Source organism: Malus domestica, chromosome 14, assembly GCF_042453785.1.
Source record: "Malus domestica chromosome 14, GDT2T_hap1".
Lineage (NCBI taxonomy): Eukaryota > Viridiplantae > Streptophyta > Magnoliopsida > Rosales > Rosaceae > Malus > Malus domestica.
In genome coordinates this window covers 8,051,171-8,076,103 of record NC_091674.1, presented here as the reverse complement: position 1 = coordinate 8,076,103, position 24,933 = coordinate 8,051,171, and the positions used below count along the sequence as shown (strand labels likewise).

The following is a 24,933-nucleotide window of genomic DNA, read 5'->3' as shown; positions in this document are numbered from 1 at the left end:
AGTATGATCGTTTTATATTCGGTTAAACAGTCGAGTCCCGGTCATTTGTGGTGTGGTGTACAGTACAAGGGCTGATTCAACGCAATATAGTATTGACTTGGTAGCTCTACAGATGTTCTTCTTTCTCGTCTTCTAGTACTAATTGTTATACTTAACAATATCAATACTTTATTTTCATTACAAAAAACTAAGACTATAATTCTGTCTATGTCTCGATACCAACTGCTTTTCAAATATTTTTCTCCTAATTATTTGTCATAAAAACGCAAGCGTCGACGTTTGTTTTTCTTCCACTCATGCCATATTTTTCTGCTAATAATTTTATCAATTGCATCCTTCCTATGAAATTGTCCTCATTTCATAGAAAATTCCAAATGCATATCGTGAAATCTCCATCAGTGTTTTAAAACATGCGTCTCAAGGCGTGACTAGGCGGGAGTGAAATGGCATGTGCCCAGTGGGAGTAGGCGAAAACTTGCCTAGATGTGGTCGAGTTGCGCCTTAAGGTGTTTTGAGGTGGCCGAAACCCTTGTTTGAAATTTTCTTGGGACCCATCGAAGTCGAAGGCTGGGCCTTTGAGGCTTTGCCCTCTGGTTCTTTTCCAGTTGCGGCGGCAGTGTCTTCACGAAAAAGATGCCCGCGAAGAAGAAGGATTTTTTGTGACACTTGGCCCAAAACAACGTCGTCTTGTCTAAGTATAATTTTTTTTTAATAACCCACAGCAGTCCCCATTTTTTTTTTTCAACACCCACAGTGTTCCCTAGTTATTTAGGTCCCTTAAGGCTTTCGCCTAGGCAGGACTATCCATAAAATGTCTCGGCTACGCCTTCGCCTTTTAAAACATTCATCTCTATATAATTGTCACATACATACAAGGGAGAAGAGAAATATCAAACGTGAGTTGCGGATTTTTCTTCAAGAGTATATTTCTAGATTGATAGAAAGAAATAATGTTGCCCAAGGCATAGTCATCTCATCGAGCTTCCTAGCAAAGGTTTTGATTTTTCGAGTGTCATTTTCGAACCTCCAACTCGTTTATTGAACTATGGTGCCCCCCCCCCTCCCCCCCACAATTCTATCATGCGTGACTATTTGGTCTCCGTCACATTCTGTCAAAATGTCGTCAATTTGCCTACGGAGACATGCATTGGTTGAAACAACAGTTTTATTGGATGCCTCATTCCAGGGTCGTCTCTGAGATTTTGGGGGTCCTGTGCAAAATTTATAAAAGCGCCCTTCCTTAAGATAAGTCTTAAAAAATGTAGGACAATGTATTAATGCTAGAAAACAATCATTTAAATCAAAACAAAGTTTAGCACTTATTGATTGCAAGTTTAAAAATGTCATTAATAATAAGTAAAAAGAGTTACAAACATAATGTTCACTAAATAATCAAAAGTAGTTCAATCTTACAACCAAACAAGAAAACAAACTGCAAAAACTCTAACTTTAAAGTTTCACTTGAATATGTAACATTATTATATAATAATATTAAAAAATACCGTCTTTTATGGTGTATTATTGGCACTCAAAATATCTTATTGTACTTTAAATTTTTGTATTTAGAAAGAAAAAAAAATACGCTTATAAGGAGTGTAAGATGAGATTTTAAAGTGCTAACAAAATCAATTTTTGAATATAGAACATTATTTCATAACAAAAACAATTTTAAATATATAATATTATTACATATTATTAGGTGACAAAAATTTTTGGGGCCCTTAAAATTTGGGGCCCTGTGCGATTGCACTTTTCGCACCCCCTCAACACGGCCTTTGAGCCTCATCCCTCCCATGTTATGGAGCACGGAAGCGCACATGCACGTTCTTTCCCTAAGAGGCTCAATAGTCGTCGTTGATACCTTTCCATCAGATGGTGAGAACATTAACGTTGAAGCGCCTTATTTGCCTTGGGTGATACCATTTCGTCCCAGAGACGAGACTAATCTGCTCCAGAAGAGTGCAGGGGGAATACTTCTTTCCTTCCTAAGGCCTGTTCATTTTCCTTTGAAGCCCAAGCTCATGGAATTGGTGATCTTGTAGTGATTGACTAAAAAAGAAAAAGGCAAAAGACTGTTTATTATCCTTATGTTTCGTGGTTTTCAACATTTAATACATCAAGTTTTTTCGGTCCCAGAGTCATACCTAAAGTGTAAATTTTGGGACAGTTTCATACATCCGTCAGTCAAATTGTTAATTCTCCCGTTAAGTGATGACGTGGCGCCCATGTGGACAATGACTGGGCGCCCCGTAGGTCCACGTGGATTTTAAAAAAAAAAATTTATTTCTTTCTTCTCTTCTGGGACGTGGAATTTTTTTTCCCCTTCTTCTTCTTCTTCTTCTTCTTCTTTCTTTCTTCTCTCAGGGGCACCCACCCTTTCCCCCTCCCTCCTCCTTCCTCCCTTCTCTTCCCTGCACCCATCCTCTGCGCACACCCACCCATTCCCCTCCTTCTTTCCTCTGCACTTACCAATTTACCGCGATTGCTTCTTCGATTGGGAATTAGGGTTCTTGGGTTGCATTTCAGATTGGGATTTTGTAAAATCGAATTGGGTTTTGATTGTTGGGGTTTAATTTGTGTTTGCAGATGGCTTGCACCAAGCAAACTGCTCGAAGGTCCACCGGGGTTTAATTTGTTTTCTTTCAATGTGTTGATTCTGTTTGTGTACCTTTTGAATTGTGGGTTGTGTTTGGTTTCTTTGATTTCGAACTAGGTTTGTGGGAAAATATTGGATTTTGAGTTTTGGGTTGTGTTTGGATTGTGGGATTGTGTATTGGGTCGGTGGAGAAATGTTGAGTTCATCAGAGACTGAGGAGGTTTCAAGCCAAAGAGGGATGAGGACGGCGAGAAGCTATCGAACTTCACTCAGACATGCAACATGCTTTGCTAGTACCTCAAGGAGAAAGGCAACTTTAGAGATCTGAATCTTGACGTGGCGTGCAGAGGAGAGAAGGGATGGAGAAGGAGGGTAATGGATGTGTGTGCATGGAGGATGGGTGCAAGGAAGAGAAGGGAAGGAGGAGGAAGGAGGGGGAATGGGTGGGTGTCCTTCTGAAGAGAAGGAAGATAGAATAAGAAGAAGAAGAAGAAGAAGAAGAAAAATTTCACGTCCCTGAAGAGAAGAAAGAAATGAGAAGAAAAAAGAAGAAAGAAATAAAAAAATATTTTAAAAAATCCACGTGGACCCACGTGGCGCCCAATCATTGTCCACATGGGCGCCACGTCATCACTTAACGGGAGAATTAACAGTTTGACTGACGGATATATGAGACTGTCCCAAAATTTACACTTTAGGTATGACTCTAGGACGAAAAAAACTTTATGTACCAAATGTTGAAAATCACGAAACATGAGGGTAGTAAACAATCTTTTGCCCAAAAGAAAAAATAACAAAAATTTCAAACAAATTGGTGATTTGAGATTTTATTTTCTTACCAGATTTAATATTCTATTCATTAATCTATTAATATATAATAAGGAAAACTAATGAAAAGGGCTTGAAAACTTTGAGTTTTAATGATAAGGACAAAATAAAGGGTAAAGTGAATAGTACCAGGATTGACTTTTTAGTGTAAAAATGTGGTTTTTCGTTAAAGTGAACAGTACCGGGTGCTTTTCGTTAAAGTTCCCATAATAATATAGAAATAAAATAATTCATAATCATCCAGTTTACAGAACTCGAATCATGTACGAGTCCTCAGCCGCTGGATGGGAGTGCCACTTAGTATTACACTATAGTGGTGTACCTCTTCACTTGTAAATGAGAGGTCTTAAGTTTAATTTTTACTAAAGACGAAATTGAACCACATTAACTCGCTAACCAAATAGAGAATCCTTTGGAGGTTCTCTGGAACACTTGGAACCACAGGCCATGAGACGAAATGCTTCATGTATGGCTGTCGTTTTTGGTTTGCGTACTCCTCGTTTGGTAGTTAAAACTTTGAGTAAAGGGTCTCAAAGGTCAAGCGCTTGCCAATTAACATTAATATAGAAAACCAAGTTGCTTCTAACTTCAAATGTTTTTCTTACCATGCAATTCAAGTAAAGCTCACATTATTTTTCTCATAAACTAAAAAACCTTCATATATGAAGCAACGAGAAAATTTATTCCATCATCAGTTGTATGTAGTCATTAATCTATCTCATATCTGATTATGAAGATTAGATTCACCAAGTATGTATACCTCGGTGACAATTAAAAATTTCCCCTACAAAATTTAATGTCAACCCAAAAGCCTAAGCATATTTTAGAGGTAACCCAAACATTTAAAATATTCTATATTAAACTCTTTAATTATCCTTTTTATGACTTTATTATCCTTGCTATTAAATTTTGTCTCTCCTTGAATTTTGCTCTTGTTTAATATTCTTTTATTGACATTTGTAACATGATATTATACTCTTTTGATGAAGTTTTTTCCGATTTCATCTTTGTTATAAGAAAGAAAACTACTCAAAATAGATAATGATGTTCAATTTTTGCATTTTTTTTTCTTCTAAGGACTCAAATATTTTTCTTAGGTAGATAATAGTTTATATCTATGTCATACGTAAATAATAATGATTTTCAATATTTTGTATCTTTGTTGTAGGAAAAAAAATGCATAAATTATGAATTTTCTAGAGTCTTCTTTTTTGTGTGTCAAAGAGTTGAGTCAATGTCGTGTACGGTGTGGGCGTGCAAGGGAGGCTGATTCAACACAATCCATTGTTGATCTGGTTACCTCCACCAAATTATTTTCCTCTTCTTCTTCTAGTGCTAATTATTTGATCTACTTAATTAACAACACTATAGTTTTTGTTCATGTCCCAATACCAACTGCGCGCTTTTCAATATTTTATTCTAATTCAAAAAAAAATAAAAAATATATATATATATATACACACACTTCTTTTTTAAAAATAATAATAATAATAATAAAAGAGGGCAGTTGGTGGCAAGTCACTGTTATCCACTCCTTTCCAACCCAGGAAGGCTATGAAAGTTTAATTGAATATCAGGGTGCGCGACGAACAAGATTACAAAATAATAAGAATATTATTAAACAAACAAGAATGCAGAAACGGCTACAAAATCTCAAAATGCTACATCGTGACAAACTTATTCTCAATTGAATAACAAACATGTTATTTATAATAAACTAAACTTGAAACCGAAACCCTAATACTAACGGGCTAAACCCAGAAAGCCAAACATTAAAGTAACCCTAAATACTAATATTTTCCAACAAATTTCACTATGTCCGTGACCACAATCAGGCAGACTTACTAGCTCGGAACATCGTACCTAGAATCTCCTACATTTTTTTATTCATTAGGAAGCCGCAATCCGCTTTCTTACTACTGGCCATTATTGTGGTTTATATATATATACTTCTAATTATTATCACTTCCAACCATTCATTCTCTTAAAAACATAGGTCATCTTTTCTCCTCATCACTTCGTTTTTTATGCTAATATTTTCATCACTATGTGTGGGAGTCTTCCAGACTCGTCAAAGGGTTTGTTTGACCCTCTCGGACCCAAGTATCGGGACATGTGTACGTGTGGACTTCAAGCCCATTCTAGAACATAAGGTGGACAAACCCAAACATGGGTTCGGAAGGTCCAACCGAATGCGGGGTCTGTACGGTACTCTTCACGAAGCTAGATGAATAGATTCGATACACCCCAATCGAAATTCGGGGTGTGATTCCATAGGTTCCAGCCGAAGCAAAACACTTTGTTCAATACACCCCAGCCGAGATTGGGCGTGTCCTTCAGTAGACCCTTACCGAAGCTAAGTAGGTATTTTGGTAGATTCCAACTAAAGTTGGGCCTGTACAATTTGACACACACCAACCGAATCACTGGTATGTCTCTCTCGCCAAAATTACTAGACTCACCATATCAGGCATCGTCTGGGGTTTATGGGATCGAGCCAAAAGACTCCAAACCTCGCTATCATCCTTGATCGAACTAAGAGAGGTGGTTCCAGGCAAGGCACAAGCCATGGGTGCTCAAAGGAACCTTAATTTGGTACAGCAGAGGGAACTTATGCCGGCATGGACCACGGGGCACGAATCTTCACCTATAAACTTGGTGGAGGTTTTGGGTGCTCGACTCCAACCGGGACTTTCGCGGTATAGGGTTTTGGAATTTCTTTCTTTTCTCTTCTTTATTTTTTATTTTTTGATATGCTCACACACATGTACATCAACATATAACATGCATATAGCATAGAACACTAATCATAGTATTCATGGCATGAAATAAATTGAAACCAAATAAACTAGGGTTTAGGATTACTTGAATGTTGACATAAGATGGTGAAAAGCTTTCGTGAGATTTTCTTTAGGATCTTCTCTTTCTTGCAGAGAAACTTTGTGCTGATAACGTGTTGTGAAATAAACTTTGAAAGTGGTGAGAGAGAGTGGGAATACATAGGAAGAGAGAAGTGCCCATGTTTATGATAATTGTATTCCCCTTATGGCCTTGTACCGTTATTTATACTAACCATGATAGGCATTCTTGCCTTCCAAGTAATACAAAGGCTATGAAGATTTGGTCTCAAAATCCTACTTGGGTTCTACTTTTAAGTTTACACAATCACATTCCTAAATAGACACACAATTCGCAACAGTTTAATCATTTTTGTTGCTATTATTTAATTTATTCAATTTAAAGGTTATAAATAAAAATGGGCATGTAAGAGAAGAAAAGACTTGACTTATTTAAATCAAACGATAATGGCTTAAAGCTAATTAACATAGTTAGTAAATTCGCGTATGTACATATTTTTCAAAAATACATCCATTTTTCGTGCACATCTCATTGTTTCGTTAAATTACATCTTTTTAAAACTCCAATGTACACTACATGTGCATACATACTTTTCCACGTTATTTTCACTATCAGAACCTGGATGTGCTGGTGGAGTTGAGCTGCGGGTTGGGAGAGGCGATGGTGGGGTTGAATTTGAAGGATGAGAAGGTGCTTCAAGAGGTGGGATGTGGTGGTGCCACTCCACTCTCTCTCTCTCTCTCTCTCTCTCTCTCTCTCTCTCTCTCTCTCTCTCTCTCTCTCTCGGATCACCACACGACCATTTTTTCTCTGCTTGAAAACTCCTAAACACTTCCTTCTCTCCCATCCCGCCAACTTTTTTTTCTTGCTGCGAGGTTTATCCTTGTTGGGGTTTTCTTAATTTTCTGTTTACTTGTTTGGGTTTTACTAAAATTCCCGTATCTTATTGGGTTTCTACCTCCCAAGTTTCTTCTTGTTTTCACACATAGATTCTCCAAGTGATTTTGGTTACTTCAATTTTTTCTGAGTTTTTGTTCTCTTTTTCCAAATCTTTGTTGTGCTTGAACTTTGAGGTTTCAGAGGTGTCGGGAGTAGGATCTATGACGGAGAAGGATAAATTGGTAGTGATGGAAAAGGAGAAATCTTGTTTTGCGTAATGATTGAGTTAAAAATACGCACTATGTACACTATATGTACACAATATGTACATGACCTACATAATATGCTCACATATCTAAGCTCAACCCAAACATCCAGAGCTCACGTCATCACCTGTGAGTTTTTACAATTTATATCTAGGTATTTTCATCATTTCACTTTTGTGCATGATTAGCATGGTTTATGCATGACCGATTTGTCTTATTTTAATCATAAAATTAATAAAATGAGTCATTTTTGTTTGTTTTCCTATAATATATATGTGTGTATTATTCATGTATCAGACATTTTTCATATTTTACTAATTATGCTGATTGAACCTATCACGACACACTAGCAACATCGTTTTATATTTTTGCTCAAGAAAAGAGAATGCATTAGAAAGAGAAATTAAGAGTAAAATCAGTTTCAATACAATCAAAGAAAAACACATTCCAAGCTTTTGAAGGCAAAGAAAGATCCCAAATATGATAATTCTGGAAGCTCAGGCCACAACTTGTAAAAGCATTCGCGAAAAAGTTGACCTCTCTGTAGACATGTTTCCAAGTGACAGTATTGAAGGTGTTGGCAAGCCACACCATCTAAACTAAGTTTCAGTCTCCTTGGTGTTGGAAAATATTAGGATTTTATTTTATTTGAATATTTGGTTTTCTGGGCTTAGCCCGTTAACATTAGGGTTTTGGTTTCTTACCTTTTTAGGTTAGGGTTAGTTTATTATAAATAGCATGCTTGTTATTCAGTTTAGAATAAGTTATTCACAATGTAGTCTCTTAGGGTTTTGTAGCCGTTTCGACATTCTCGTTTGTTTAATAATAATTCCTATTATTTTTTTAGTCTCGTTCGTTGCACACTCTGATATTCAACTTGGTATCAGAGCAGGTTTAATCTTTCGGGATTTAATCTGTTCTTAATAGGTATCCATGTTGTTGTTGTTTGTTTGATATTAGTTTTCAGTGTTAGTTTTGAAAAGAAAAAAATTGAACATGTTTGCTCTGAAGTCGCACCACCCCAGATCCCTGCATACCTGAAACACCAGCCACCAGCCTTCGTAGGCCTACCCCTGTCGTCTCTATGTGAACCATTCCGCAATAGGCCATCGTTGCACCACTTGCTTCCCGCACCCACCATCACCTGCATGATCCTCCTCCGCTGCTGCAACAACTCGCATCTCCGCATCACTACCATGTCGCTTAATCAACCCTCGCTCGACCCGCACCAGTACCTGACCTGCCAATGTTGCTCTGCATCCATGATTTCCCTGTTGTCACCTGTCAAAACCACCGAAGCTGCACCCTTGTCGTACCATCTTCGCAAGCCTAGATCCCATGAACTTGTACTAGATCCAGTTACAATCTGGGCGTTTGTATCTGCCAGTCTAGAAACAAAATGAAAGAAAAAGAAAAAAAAATAGAATAAGAGAGAAAAAAGAAGGAAAAAGAAAAAATTGTTTGGAGTTTTTGAGGCCCCCGCACGGGCAAAAGAAAAAACATATGGTTTACGTTTGTTTTAGGCCCACATACTCTTTGGAATTGTTTTGTGACTGTCACTCAAGTGTTGAATTGTGACCAGTCGAGTGATAGTATTTGTGTTTGTTTGTTCGTTGCTATAATTGAGATATGAAAGTCTCATCCGTTTATAGACGGGTTCTTTCCATACTCTCAACACTAGCCAATTTGAACCAGAACTAGTTTGTCAGTCAGAATCAAGAATCAAGTCAAGAATCAAGAATCAGTTTGCCAGTTTGCCAGTCAAGTCAAGTTCGCCAGCCAAGTCAAGTCAAGTCAAGTTCGCCAATCAAGTCAAGTCAAGTCAAGTCAAGTTTGCATGCCTGCCAGTCCGTCAAACGGAGCCAGGCCGCATCTGCTTGTTTGCAAACCCATGTCGTATACCGCCATGAGTTTGACCGGGGGGGGGTGTTGGAAAATATTAGGATTTTAGTTTATTTGAATATTTGGTTTTCTGGGCTTAGCCCATTAACATTAGGGTTTCGGTTTCTTACCTTTTTAGGTTAGGGTTAGTTTATTATAAATAGCATGCTTGTTATTCAATTTAGAATAAGTTATTCAAAATGTAGTCTCTTAAGGTTTTGTAGCCGTTCTGGCATTCTCGTTTGTTTAATAATAATTCCTATTATTTTTTTAGTCTCGTTCGTTGCGCACTCTGATATTCAACTCTTGGGACATGACATTTCCTCTGAGCTTAGCAATCAAGAGAAACGTTGTTGCTTGACAAAGCATGTCAAAGTATCGGGGCAAAGAAAAAACTAATGCACATAAACTAACTTTTCCTCAAATAAAGTAAAAGGATACTTTGGATGCTGTTTCTGGTTATGAATATTCTTTAATTGAAATCTTATTGGTTTTTAATTTTTTATCGAAATTCCTGAAATTAATGTGATAATTTATTTTTATGTATATTACTATATTTTGTAATTAAAAATTGAAATTTATAGTTGTTTATATTAATGAGATTTTAAATAAAAAATCATAATTTGAGCGATTAAAAATATTAAAATATAAATTATACTATTGTGTGTGTGTGTGTGTATAAACATGGGTACATTTGTCACATCTCGGCCTGGGCCCCCACCACATCTCGGACTTGACTGCACCGTAGCACGATATTATCCGTTTTGGGCCCCTACCACGCCTTCATGGTTTTGTTTCTAGGAACTCACACGAGAACTTCCTAGTGGGTCACCCATCTTGAGAATGCTCTCGCCTGAACTCGCTTAACTTTGGAGTTCCTACGGAACCCGAAGCTAGTGAGGTCCTAAAATGTCTCGTGCTAGATAGAAATGAGAATATACAAAGGCTTACATGATCCATTTCCTTAGGCGATGTGGGATGTAACAACATTCATCTAAATTAATCAAAAAATTATTGTACCAAAACATGGGTACATTCTTCAAAATCACAACAATGAAAAAAAATATTAGGCTTAATAACATTAGCAAATTTCTTTGATTAAACTTGACATGAATACATTTTCAAGTCAAAGAAAAAAGAATGTACCCATCCATATAAGTTTAAAAATGGATTAGAAAAAAAAAATTGAATAGATTTTATAATAAAAAAAGGTACATTTTACATATAACAAATTTATAACATCCCACATCACCCAGGGGAGTGATCCTTAAATGTATATTCACATCCCTTCCTAGCACGAGACCTTTTGGGAGCTCACTAGCTTCGGGTTCCGTCGGAACTCTGAAGTTAAGCGAGAAGGTGGCTAGAGCACTCCCAGGATGGGTGACCCACTGGGAAGTTGCTCGTGAGTTCCCAAAAACAAAACCGTGATGGAATGGTAAGCCCAAAGTGGACAATATCGTGCTACGGTGGTGGAGCGGGCCCGGGAAATGATCCGTCCTGGGCTGGGATGTGACAAATTGGTATATTTAAGAAGGAGTACATTTTAAGATTAAAATTTTGATAAAATTACATGAATGAGTACATATAAGTAGGGATGGGCAACGGTTATGATGGACGGGTAACCGCGGTTATTTACCCATAACCGTTTATGCTCATACCTGCATAACCGTTATCCGTTGGGTAATTGCCTAAACGGTTATACCCATACCCATAACCGTTTATAAACGGTTAACCATACCCATAACCGCATACCCATTTAACCGTAACCGTTTAATACCCGTTTACCCATTTACCCTTTTTAACCCGTTTATCTTTTTTTTACCATTACCCATTTTCACCCGTCTACATGTTTTTTAACAACTTGAAAATTAAAAAAAAATATTGTCATAATTTTTTTCTTTTTGACAATTAAACATCGTTATATCATACATTTCTGCATTTTAATTTTTTAAGTCCTTATATCATTCCAATAATTGAAATAATAATTTACGGACGATATTTTTAACTGTTACCAATGAAGGTAAATATAATATTTGCTAAGTATTATTGGGTTACAATAATTGTTTAGAAGACATTTATATCAATTTCACAGTTACCCGCAAGGAATTTAAATTAATTTGGCGAATTCCTTGATGATGTGAATCATCATTCCTGTAGCAATGTTATTGAGAGAAAGACCGATGAATTCCTTGCTAATTTATTGGATGCTAAGTATTATTGGATCAAGAACATGATTTGTGTTAGTTTTACATATATAAAATGAATGAGTAAACGATTACCCATTTATAACCACGGTTAATACCCATAACCATCCATTTAAATTTCGCGGGTAAACGGTTATACCCATAACCGTTTCTTTGTCTAAACAATTATCCATAACCGTAACCGTTTAATTTAAATGGACGGGTAATCACGATTTCCCATAACCAATACGTATTTGCCTATCCCTACATATAAGATTAAAAAATTGAAAACATTTTTTAAAAAAGCTAATGGGTACAAACTTATTCTAATTTTTTATTTATTTTGGAATGTTTTGAATTGAAAATTAGTTACGAGTTTAATAAACGTGTGAGTATTAAAATTCTAAATCTATTATTAATTTTTATTTTAAAAAATTATATAACTAACATGTAAATTCATTATTACATTAATACTAGGGATTTTGATGAAATTTTGAAAAGTAATAAGGTTTCAGTCAATGAACATTAGTAACTAGGGACTGGATACTAATTTTTCCTAAAGTAAACAAAACTTGCTGTTCCATTTGTGATAAATTTAAATCGACGTTAGGCGCTTTAGACTTGGAATGAGAATCCCTTTTGGATCTCCAAGATTTTCACATCGTGTCTGTTTATTATATATCGGACAATTAGTTTTTATTAGATACTATTTATGTTTAACTTTAAATAAAAATATTTAAAATAATTTTTATTCGCACGATAAACGAATACAATGCTTGCATTCTCGGAATCCTCATAAATAGGATCCGCATAGAGGATCCTCATTCAGACTTTTTCTCTTTGCATGGTGGAAAAAATGTTGATTAAGATTGAAAATAATTAATTGACGCGTGGATTCCAATTGCTTCTACACATAAGTCGTCAAAATAACGTGGCACCGGCCATTAATTTGTTTGGTGAGATGTCGATGGCTTGGGATACAATCATGGTCTAAAATATTCATAATATCTCGATATTTCTATCGAAATTTTCGTGTTTTTGAACTACTGATATTTTTTTGGACTTCCGATATTTCCAATATCATCAATATTTTAGACCTTCCTAAGTCACTCATGTATCTTACCATGCAATGTACAAAATGTAAAATATTGTACTAATTCATTATATATAAATGATTATGTTGTGTTTAAACTTCTTTCATTAATTACTACATATTTTCTACACTCACAATGTTTGTCAGCTCGCTATATAATCAACTTAAATCAGTTATATCTATCATGCAATGCATTTCCTTCCAATTTTTTGTGATAAACTAATAGATAATTGACTATATAAACATCCTGCAAAGTTTCAATAAAAATTTCCAAGTTTTTCTTACAATTTCCGTGGTTTTTATTCAATTTTTATCGATATCGATAATATCCCGATATTTCCATCGAAATTTCCGTGTTTTTGGACTATCGATATTTCCGATATCATCGATATTTTATACCTTTGATACAATGCAACCCCAAACTCATTGGGTTTTTTTTTCTTTCTTAGTTTTAGTTCTCTTCTTAAAAAAAGTTCACTGCATATATAGTGAAAAATGTTTGAGCTTCATTAATATGTAATTAATGTTGTTTAGACAAAAAATATATATATTTGCTAACATTTTTTAATATATGCAAAGTCATTTTATAAAATATGTCAATTTTGTACGTTCAAATAGTTTTATTGTTAATTTATAAGCTTAAAACTGAAGGGGTGTAGTCAAATGAGGATTTTAAAGAATTTTAAAAGACTTTAGAATCATGGTGTAGTCAATTAGGATTTTAAAATATTTTAAAAGAATCCGTTCAAATTCAGGGGTAGTCAATTAAAGGATTTTAAAATACTTTAGAACCTTGATGCAGTCCACTAGGATTTTAAAGGATTTTTATAGAGTTCATGCAAATCTCTAGGTATTAAAAAATTCATAGATTTTGAAGGATTTCTTTCAAAAGAGATTTTGTAGGATTTGAGAAGGGATTATAAGTTTATAAGAAAATCCTACCTCCACCCGTAGGATTTCTCTTCAACCCCCTCGCTCTCTCTCTCCATTCTGCAACTCGGTCTTTCTTTTTCACTCTCCATTTTCTTCCAGACATAGAACCTACCACCTGATTTCCCTTCACTTTCTTCCGTCACCGGTCTTAGTTGCAAACTTGAATTTTTTGAATTGTACAATATTTTTTGAATTTTTTATTTCCTTTATTTTGGACTATGTAATAGTATTTCTTGTAATGCTTTGATGGGAAGTGTTAATAACTACTAGCAGTTCTTGTAATGATCATGCGTTCTATCTGAAGGTGTTAATTTTTTACTATGTTAATTGAACTCTTGAAAATTACTACTAAGAATCTTATTGTCAATTCAAGCTTTCTATTCTTTTTCGTGTAATCATGTTAGTGTAAGTGTGCAAGCATCTTCCAAAGCCTATTTATATTGGTATATTAGTAGTTGTACTTAGACTGAACAACACATTATGAACTAATCAATTGTTGAGGAAAAAATGTTAATTTTGAGACGATTGATTTAAGAACTACATGTTTTGGATAGTTAAAATTATTTTTCGTAAAGAAATCACAATTTAAATGAGAAATGAAAAGAAAAGACATATTTGATTGGTTTATATTTCCATATATATATATATATATATGTTTATGTCCTCTTTAGATTGTGCACTGAGAAAATATTTTATGTTGTACGAGTCAAAAAAGAAACTATAAGAAATCTATGTAAGAAATCCTTACAAATCCTTACAAATCCATAATAATATGTCAAAATCCATATGAAATTGTAGAATTTATTAAAATCCTTTGAAATCTGTCACTTAAAAAAATCCATTAAAATATTCTAAAATCCAAATTGACTACACCCTCTTAATGCTATGAAAGATTAAAAAGAATTAAGTGTTGGTGACTCATTTAGTGGTTGTTTGAGAATTTATGTGCATGTGTGAGCGTGTTCGATTGTATAGTGGTTCGTTTGGATGTGCTTTAAAATAATTAAAACTGTTTCTTGTGTAATTGATTTTGAGTTTCAAGGCACTTCAAGTTTGAAAGAAGCACCAAATATGTGCTTCTTGCAGGAATCGCATGTGAAGCACTTCAAGTGCTTTTCGAGGATCCACTTGAATTTTTACTAAGAATTGGTTTCAAAAATATTTTCACCAAACATGTTTTCAATTATTTAAAAAACGAGCCCTAGATTAATTTTGTAATCATGAGTGTGAAAATGAGTATATACTCAATCGATATTAGTAAGAGTTGTGTTATAATATTTTATTTACTAATATATAAGGATATTTTATCCTAGGAGAGGAGTATTATGAAAACAATTGAGATTTCAACATAAGAATTTACAAAATGAGAAGTAGCCCAATTGCTTATAGGCACAATGTCCCTCATTTTCCCGATGTGGGATACACTTTCTACACATCCTCTGTCAAATTTTCAAGCCTAACACGTAGACAATACAAATCGGGTGACGTGGAACATGTGTGACCATTGGGCTTCACACATAGGGCAATCTATTCTGCTACCGCGAAGAAAGTTAAGATTCTACCATAAAACTAATTGGTAATATGAGAAGTAGCTTAATTATTTATAAACACATGCAAAGTCTATCATTTCCCTGATGTGGGATTCACTCTCTCAATGCCCCCTTATATCGGGCGAATTTTCAAGCCTAACACTTAGACAACACAAGCCAAGTGATGTGGACCATTTGTGGCCGTTGGGTTTCACACATGGGGCAATCTGCCCTGATATCCTAAAAAGGTTGAGGTTCCACCATAAACTAATTAGCAGTATATGAAGTAGCCTAATTACATATAAGCACATGCGAGGTCCCTCATTTCCCCAATGTGGATTTACTTTCTACACACCCCATCATGTGTGACGAATTTTCAAACCTAACACGTGGACAACACAAATCGGGTGACATGGAGCACGTGTGGCCATTAGGCTTCACACATAGGGCAATCTGCTTTGATAGTGATACCATCAAGAAAGTTGAGGTTCCAACATAAAACCAATTGACAATATGAGAAGTAGCCAAATTACTTATAAGCACATGCAATGTGTAACGACCCGTTTTAAAATTTACATTTTAATTAGTTAAAATTACAAAAATACCCCTAATGATTGAAAGGTTGACTTCCATTGACTTTCGTCTATTGACATGTAGGAATTTTCCTTTTATTTTATTTTCGTAGCCCTCGTCGATATGAACGCGCAGGTATGAACAAAATTGAATTCGGAGCTAAAACGAAGCTTCTACGAATTTTGTTCATCAAGGGCATTTTGATAATTTCACAATTAAAGATATTTCTCCACTTTGGGCTTTTCCTTGGCTAACATGTGGCATATTTTCTCCCCATTTATGTGGTGTTCTTTTTTTCCTCCTGTGACTCCTTTCTCTTTAAAACTCTCTCGCTCATTGTTCATCTCTACACTCTCATCCCCTCTTTGGGAAAACACACAAACACTACAACCACGACAAGACTTTCATCACCATTCTCATCATGCCAGAGTTGATCACCACCATTTGGTAGCGACAACAACCACTTATCCTCGACTAGGCACCCATCTCTCTTTCTCTCATTCTTGGTACTGTAGCACAGTCTATGTGCATGTGTTTTCCGATGAGTTTCGCAGTTTATGGCCATGGTAAACTCTCTAGAACCCCTTAGATCATGTTTTAGGTTAGATTGGAGTAGTTAGTAAGTGTTAATCGAGTGTTGGATGCAGGAAACAGCTTGGGGGAAACTTTCATCAGATTTCGATGAGAACCGTCGCCTTCTAGGCCATTTCATAGCCAACTCTGGCCATGACACAACTTCAAAATGGTATGAACCTATTCTTCTCATTCTAAGCTTTATTTCTATAGCTAGAATGTTGAAAATGGTGAAGAAATAAGCTCAAATAGAACTCTAGAAACTCTGCCTAGATTCCGATCGACCCACGGCCTGAAACCGGGTCGACCCGACTTGCAACCTAAAATCGGGTCCAACCCAACTACCAGGCCCAACCCAATAACCAGCCCAGTCCAACAACCTAAAACCCAGATCTAACCCGACCTAGACCCAATTCCCTGTTTTTCATGGTCGACACATGGGTGCGAGTGGAAGGCTGTCATGGTCGGCGCATGAAGCACATGTGCCTCTGCCTGAAGTATTGTGCTCTGTCGTCGTCGACGGCAGCGACCATGGTAGTGCTGGAAAATTTTTTGGTGACTTTTCCTATGATGAGTGGCTTCCAGGGCCGCCACCCTGTGGCGGGGTTTGGGGGAACTCGAGGTTCCTTCTTAGGTTTTTCGATGCGCCAAATCCGAATCAGCTGTCCATTTTCCCAAATTCCATCGTTTTAGTTGAGTTTTATTAAATGATCTCTATTTATGTTTGGGTGCATCGGTTGGAAGTGACTCAGTCCTCCCTAGTTAGAACGGCTCCCCAGTAATGAAATATTTGTGAGTGGACCCCTTCTTAAATAGCATTTTTTATTATAAAATATTAGGCTTGCATTCATGAAAAGCATGATTTTATGTTTTGTACATTATTTATGATTTATCGAATTTATGTTTTACGAAACGTCATGAATTATTGGATTTTCCTATATGAAATTCTATGGACTATGAATATGATTTATTTTACGGATTTATGAATATGATTTATCATGGATTTATAAGATGAGGCTTTGAGCTTTTGAGCTCCGGTGGTTTAATACGAGTTTTTGAGATATGTTTTCGGTGCTTATCTAGTGGGTTATCATATCGCACATACACACAACACAAGTATGTAGACGTCTATGGCCATAGGGCACAATTGATGATATTTATGACATACCCCCAGCTTCACTAGCCACAGGTAGTATCGGTGTGTTATGTGTGCGTGTGTGTGTATATATATATATGTATATTTCTTATCTAGCGTAACCTAGAATCGTACAGCTTCATCTTCGGGTGATGGACCCACTATATTGATGGACCCATTATATTTCTTCTCTAGTGTAACCAAGAGTCGTACAACTTCACCTTCGGGTGATGAACCCATTATATTTCTTCACTGGCATAACCCAGTGTTGTACAACTTCACCTTCGGGCGACTATGCTACCCCTAGTTGAGTACGTCGTTGATGAGAATTACGGATTTACCTTCGAGTGACTGTATCACCATTATTGAGTATTGTTTTATACGTACACGATTTACGACGTTTTCATGGCATGCTAGGTTTTTTAGAAAACCTACTATGTAGTATTATTTTATACGTTTTCAAAACATGGGGTTAGTATGTTAAGAAAGAAATCGGTTTATTATTATTATTATTAATATTATTATTAATATAAATTATGGTCCACTCACCTTTTGTTTTTGCGCTCCCTTAAGGACATATTGACAAGGAATACGACCTGAGCATCGATGCATTTCCCTACGAGTGATCTTGCGTTCTTCCACTTGTGTATGGTCTCCTTATGAATAATTGTAACTTGATGTCTTACCTTTCACTGGTACTTCCGTTTAGTGGTATGCTCTGGACATATTTGTGTATCTTTTATTTTGGATTTGTAGTTGTTGGACATTCTGTTTCGTTCATGTTTAATTTGGATTACTATGATTGTTGTCTCTTAGCGTTTGTATATCCCTTGTGATTATTGTTTGTTGCATGATTTTTGGATTACTTATTCCCTCATAGCCTCGCAAATTCATATATTCATGGCTTTCGTCACTCTCGAGTGGCTGCCAACACATGTCATCCAGGTGTCATTTGGATATTTGGGTTGAGACGTGTCACAATGTCCCTCATTTTTCTGATGTTGGGATTCACTCTCAATATTTCTACTCTAAGAAGAGGGAGGGATTGAACTAAGCCGCACAATGGTTCATCTACTAACTCGGTATCAAACACAATACAATTAACGCAATATTTCAATGTCATACATGTGAGTTGAACATGAAATTTATGACTTACAAATAGAAAAGAATACAACTAAATCATAATTATGGTAGCGTTAAACTATGCTTTAATCCTTCATGTTTCATTAATGTGCAAGCTTTATAAACTACACAAACATTAATAAATTAAATAGATAAGGTCAACTTCATTAACTCTTAATGAGTTTAAATTACTAATACTTGGCTGGCCTAGCTAACAAATTCTTATTAACAAATTAGAATTAGATGAACATAAGCCACAGTTTGCTCACATGAACTACTTCTTTGAACTATATACGAATTACTAGCATAAATACGTTTATTGAGTATTTATTGAGTAATTGAAGTTGACATAATCATAAAAATTTAGGAATGATCCACTTCACTAAGAAAAAACCATATCATAAAAGACTCTGTGCATTTCTAATTGAATTTAGCATAACTTTATTAATTTAGAGGTCATTTGATAACTATTTTGTTTTCAGTTTTTAGTGTTTTACTTGCCATTTTCACTATTTTTAATATTTGAAAACTAAAATCTTTAAAAAAAAAATGAAACTGAAAATCAAAAAGTCAAAACTTAAGGCCAAATTTTGAAAACTAAAAACTAGTTTTCAATTTTTATTCTTTTTGAAAACTGAAAGTAGTTACAAAACAATATTTCAATTTTAATTTTAAAAATAAAAACAAATACTGAAAGCAAAATGATTATCAAAGAGCCAAAGTAAAAAATTTAATGCCACAAAAAGAAAAAATTTAGGTGCCCGAGTGAAGATCTCCGCTATACAAACCGATACTCTACATGTTATAATACAGATAGAGGTACACGAATTAAATATGTACTCTCCTTTTGTCATACTTGTATTGCAAGATATGTAAGGCGTCTACTGTCCTCAGGTAATCCGGGTATAGCTTATAAAAGATCCCAACCCAACAGCACTTTTGCCGAGTCCAATTTGAAGCATCGCCCAATTCCCTTTTTATTTTTTAATTTATTGGAAAAATATTAATAATTTAAATCAGCTTGAAAGCGACAAGAGGGGGCACACAAATAGCGTGCACTCTGCTGCTCCAAAACTCCCCAAGTCAAAATCGTCATGTTTGACTAGTCAACCCGATAACGCCAAAAAGCTGGCGAAGCTTCTTATGCCATTTTATTTTATGTTTGCAGCGTCAAATGTCGAAACTACCCTTTTCTCCCACACCTGGCCGGCTGCAAGACAGACGGCAACTAGCTTTTTGTTTTATCAGAACGAATTTTGCTCTTTTAGAATAAAAGGACAAAGAAAGAAATGCCAAATCACATCTTTCTGATAAAAAAGTAAAGAAATGTAAAATTACCTCTCTACCCATATATACTTCGAATGCTTCAGTTATTAGCAGAGGGGCAATTATGTCATTTCAGTAACTCTTGTGGCCCCACAAGGTGCAATTATAGGATAATGTTAGGAAGATTAAATTTATAAATAAATTTTGAAAACTAATGGACATGAAAGTTGATGGTTGGTTTATACTTAAGCATAGATAAATATGCTCATTTTTACATTACCCACAATTATGTTGTGTTTATGTGTGCCCTACAAGATGCTACATTGCATCGTGTATTATAATATTTAAAAAAGGGTAATGCTAGGTGAATCAAAATTTTAAAACCAAATTTTAAAACTAAATGATATGTCACAAGAAAAAAAAAGCACGTTAACAACAATTGGATAATAATTCAATCATTAACAACCATATTACTTTATTTAAAAAATTTAATTTATAATTTGATCTACCTTGCATTATCCTTTTATATATATATATATATATATAATGATTTTTTGTTTTTGTCAAATTAGTATGACGATATGAGAGTGGAGATTTGTGCTATAGATCAATAATAAATTTGGTATTGAACTTGTCATCTAAGGATATTGAATCAAATCTCACACTTACAAGTACAAATGAATACTTGTAGTATTAGTGGCATCCATTTTTTTTTTAGTTTTGAGAAAATTAACTAGTATTTAGAAACAATACACTATATTTTATTTATTTTCTGTATAAATGTTATTGGCACATCAAAATTGTTACCATGCATTCTATCTTTACAAACAAGAGAGACAATTTTCACAAAGAAATGCAAAGTGCATGATACTATTTCTGAAACATCAATAACAACTCTATTTTATTTTTCGCATTCATTCTTTTCATACGAGCAATATGCTTTTTTTATTTTTAAAATTATCGAGAGTAAAATAATTAGGATAACAACGCTTGAAGTATTGTACACTATTCAAATCTTTTTTATTTTTATTTTTTATAATTTGGGTTATTGGAACGTTTCGAACACTAGATCTAACATATTTTTACTCATTATCTAACTCACATTTACCACTGAGCTAACTGCATGTAGACTACAAAGTCTACGTTAGCATAACTACTTGGCTTTTCTTGGCTCTTTTGGGCATATGGGTCTTCGCCCTCCACACAACATTCCAGCCCATTTATTTTGGAATTTGTTGTTTTTTTTTTGTATTATTACCCTCTGATGGGGTTTATACAGATGTCTCCGAGAGATAAAAAATAAATTACATCATACATCTGTCAAAAAAGTAAATCACATCATTCTAGTGGGGTGTTTATTCCTTGCTTTTACTTTCTCTTTTCCCTTTTCTTTTCTCTTTTGCCTTTTGGCAGATGGCAGACAAGGCCTGGCAACGTGAAAGTGTCGCGAAGTTGCACGTTATGCTGTCACTTCTTTTTTTCTTTTTGCTTTTTCTTTCTCTCTGTTCACTGCACCTTTCTCTTTGTCTCTTTCTTGAAAATGGCGATGGTGGATTGAGAGAAGGTTGAATCAATTTGAACTTTCTCGAAGCCAGAAACTTGCAGCCAAGCGTGAAGGCGGTGCTTCTTGCCAAGCTAAGGGAATATAAATCTGATCTCAATAAGTTGAAAAGGGAAATCAAGAGAGTTGCATCACCTGATGCCACTCAGGCTGCTTGCGATGAACTGCTGGAGGCAGGAATGGTTGATACGCATGCGGTTTCTTCTGATCAAAGAGAGAGAATGGCAATGTCTGTTGAGAGATTAACTGAATCAAGTGATAGAATCACACAGAGCCGTCAATCTTACTCCAAACTCAGCCTCGCCGCAAGCAGTTTCTTTTCCTCAGTTTTCAACAGCCAAATAGAGATCGCTGCTTCTTCAGACACTGACATCGCTTCGTAAAGACAGAAAATGTTGTTGATGGATCTGAATGAATTTTGTAGCGGGATATTTCGCTGTCGATATGCAGTCCGTCGATATGCAGTCAACTGTTTGATGCTGACCGTCTCTCGCACATGCCAGTGTAGACTCCCTAGGATCCCTCCTGAACTCTTACTCTGTCATTTTCGCAAGCACTTGGTGCACTAGATCTCTCTTCGAATTCCTGCCACCGGAAGCTTCTCTTCTCCACCGCTTCATATTGATGATGGGCTTCTGAGATCAACTTGCACCCCACAGTATCAAAGAAAAGAGAGAGAAAAGCACAAGGAATCCCCCAATAAAAGCAAGTAATACTTACGAGTGAGACCATGAGGGTTTCCATCCTCATCGAGAAACCCTTCTTCTTTAATGGAACCAAACTGATCCTTCCATGGCCTCCAACCCTTGCAGCGGGAACCGCTACTGCGGTTGCTCTTGCTGCGGGAGCCGAAGAAATGAGTAGAGGCGGACTCCCAAGAATGAGGACCAAGAGAAGAGTTAGAGTGAGAGCTGAAACCGGAGTTGAAGACGGTGTCGTTTTGGCCTTGGGCGGATGGCCGCGTTGGGGTCGGGCTTCATGTAGTTGTTCTTGACCAGGACGAGCTCGCTGATGTCCTTCATCTTGTTGATGTGGTGCACGAGGAAGGCCGTGTGAGATTCCGGCAGATCTCCGTATGTTGACTCGATGTGCTTGCGATTGCAGACTTGCTTAACCCGTTGCTGTTGTTCAGGGCCTCGATTGCCGCCATAATCATCTCTACTGGGGGAGAGAGGGAACTGGCGGCGGCGGTACTGAAGCTTTTGTGAGAGTTCTCTGTCGCCATGAGAGCTTCCTCACTAGAATTTGACTGAGAGATATTTTGAGTTTGGGTTTTAGGATTTTGATTTCTTTGACCCCCCAAGTATGGATTCAGATTGGAAAATGTGCTAGTACTGACTACGACTGAAGGGAGAGAGAGACAGGTTACTGGGTTTCTGAGTTTTTTTTTTTTTTTTTTTTTTTTTTTTTTTTTTTTTTGTGATTTTGCAGATTCATGGTGGAGGTGAAAAAATGATAGAGAACCGACATAGTTTTTTGTGTTGATTCCCACAGACGGCGTCAAATGTTGATGTACAAAACCGGAGGTCTTGGAACAACGTAAATCCGACCGTGAATCTGTAAGAAATGTAAATAACACAAGATGTATCGTGGTTCACCCTAAGGTTTGGGCTACGTCCACACTGATATTGTATTTCTCTTAGAGATGAGGAAGAGAACCTCTGAATATGAGAGGGGATGTGAAGGTTTCAGAAATGGCCTCCTTCAATTGTGAGGGTGAGGAGTCCTTTTATAGAATAAGGGCTCCTCACTTATTACATATTTGCCCCTTCCTTTATTACATAATTACATTTAAGTCTTTCGAGTATTTGTACGAGATCTAAATACAGAGGCCCTAAGTATGGTATAAACAATATTTATAAAAAATATATTATATATATATATATATATATATATATATATATATATATCAAGACTCAAGATTAAAAAATACGAATCTTAAAATAGGAGATCGTTTGAAAGTGTTTTTAAAATCGCTGAAAGTTTTTTGGTGGAAATGTTTTTGGAACCAATTTTTAGTAAAAATGCAAGTAAATCCTTAAAAAACACTTAAAATGCTTTCTGGAAGATGCACATTACTGTTGTTTCTTGTAGAAAACACTTTAAATGCTTTTAAAACTTGAAAAATATTTTTTCTAAAAACTATTTTAATCATTTTAAGAACATTTCAAACGCGTCCTAAATTATTAGAAGACAAAAAAGACAAAAGATTGTTTTGACAAATATCATATTTATAGTACTACGTACCCACCACAATCATATTACACAAATTAAATATTGGATTTATTTTCCCTCGAACAAATTAATCATGAGCATATACAGCTAAGACATACCAAACAAAATATAGGAAAAATTAATTACATGTCTAATTATTGTTATGGCCTCAATAATTTCCATTAGCTTTATTAATTATTTCCATCATACCTTCATCTTCTTTGTCAGCTTGACTTCATCATCTCCGTATTACTTTTCCATCAAGTCTTAATTTTATCTTGTAACTATAATTTTCTTCATAAAGGATAAAACTTTTTTTTTTTCACTTAATTATTAATACATATTATTTCTGTGCCTGAACGCTTGTATAGAATATTAGACACAAATATATGAATAAAGAGTGTGTGAGACCGAAATACAAGAAAAGTAAGACACTGTATGTATGCGGTCTGCTAGCAACGTGACTTGGATGTTAGTATTTAAGAATGATTTTTTATTTAAAATGATTTATGAGATTTGCATAACTTTTCACTTTAGTCTTTGAGATTTGAAATTGATTGAAGTAGTTCCTAAGTTTGTTCACCATTAATAATTTTGGTCATTCTGTGAAAAAAATTATGTTAAATAAGGACTAAATTACAAAATAGCCCCAATTTAATAAAAGGAAAACTAATGAAAAAAGCTTAAAAATTTTGAGTTTTACGATAAAGATAAAATAAAAGGTAAAGTGAATAGTATCATGATTGACTTTTTAGTGTAAAAATGTGGTTTTTCGTTAAAGTGAACAGTATTGGGAGATTTTCATTAAAGTTCTCTTATTTTAATCTCATATTGACAAGGTTAGTAAATAAGAAAAACCGAGATTTTGATCATTTTATCATTAATTAACCGAGATTTTTTTTACGGAAAAACCAAAGTGATTGATGGTAGACAAATTCAGAGACTAGTTATGTCAATTTTAAATCTCAATAACGAAAGTGGGGAGTTATGGGCCGACACGCTAAGCATTCTCCTTCTCGTTAAGTACAACTACTATTGAAAGAAAAAGGAATAATGCTTATTTCATAAACCAAATTTTATAACGTGCTTAATTTATACAATATTTGGTTTGTGAAAGCAAATGATATGTCTTTAATAAAAAATAAATAAGTTAATCGACACATAATTAATAATTTAATTTGCAACATTTACATCATTTAATTTAAAAAATTTAACGTCCCAAAAAGAAAAAGGAAAATACTGATAGTTTATGAAGTCATGGCTCAATACAATTGGTTATGCTTATCCACAGAAGACCTTCTAGAAGCCAACCAGAAACTTAGTGAGAGCGAGTAAAATATTGCATAATTTAAACTCCGTACATCTGGCCAAAAAAGAAAAAGAAAAAGAAAAAGAAAAAGAAAACTCTGTAGGGTAATTTGGTCTATCAAAACAATATT

The 24,933-nt window shown here is 35.2% G+C and overlaps 1 protein-coding gene across 1 annotated transcript; it reads left to right on the top strand.

Moving 5' to 3' along the window:
* The first annotated feature begins 21,132 nt into the window (after positions 1-21,132).
* LOC139191138 (vesicle transport v-SNARE 12-like) lies at positions 21,133-21,663 on the top strand. The gene is made up of 2 exons (XM_070811695.1): positions 21,133-21,177; positions 21,325-21,663. Exons 1-2 carry the CDS (start codon positions 21,133-21,135, stop codon positions 21,661-21,663), a joined length of 384 nt encoding a protein of 127 aa, XP_070667796.1.
* Positions 21,664-24,933: the final 3,270 nt, after the last annotated feature.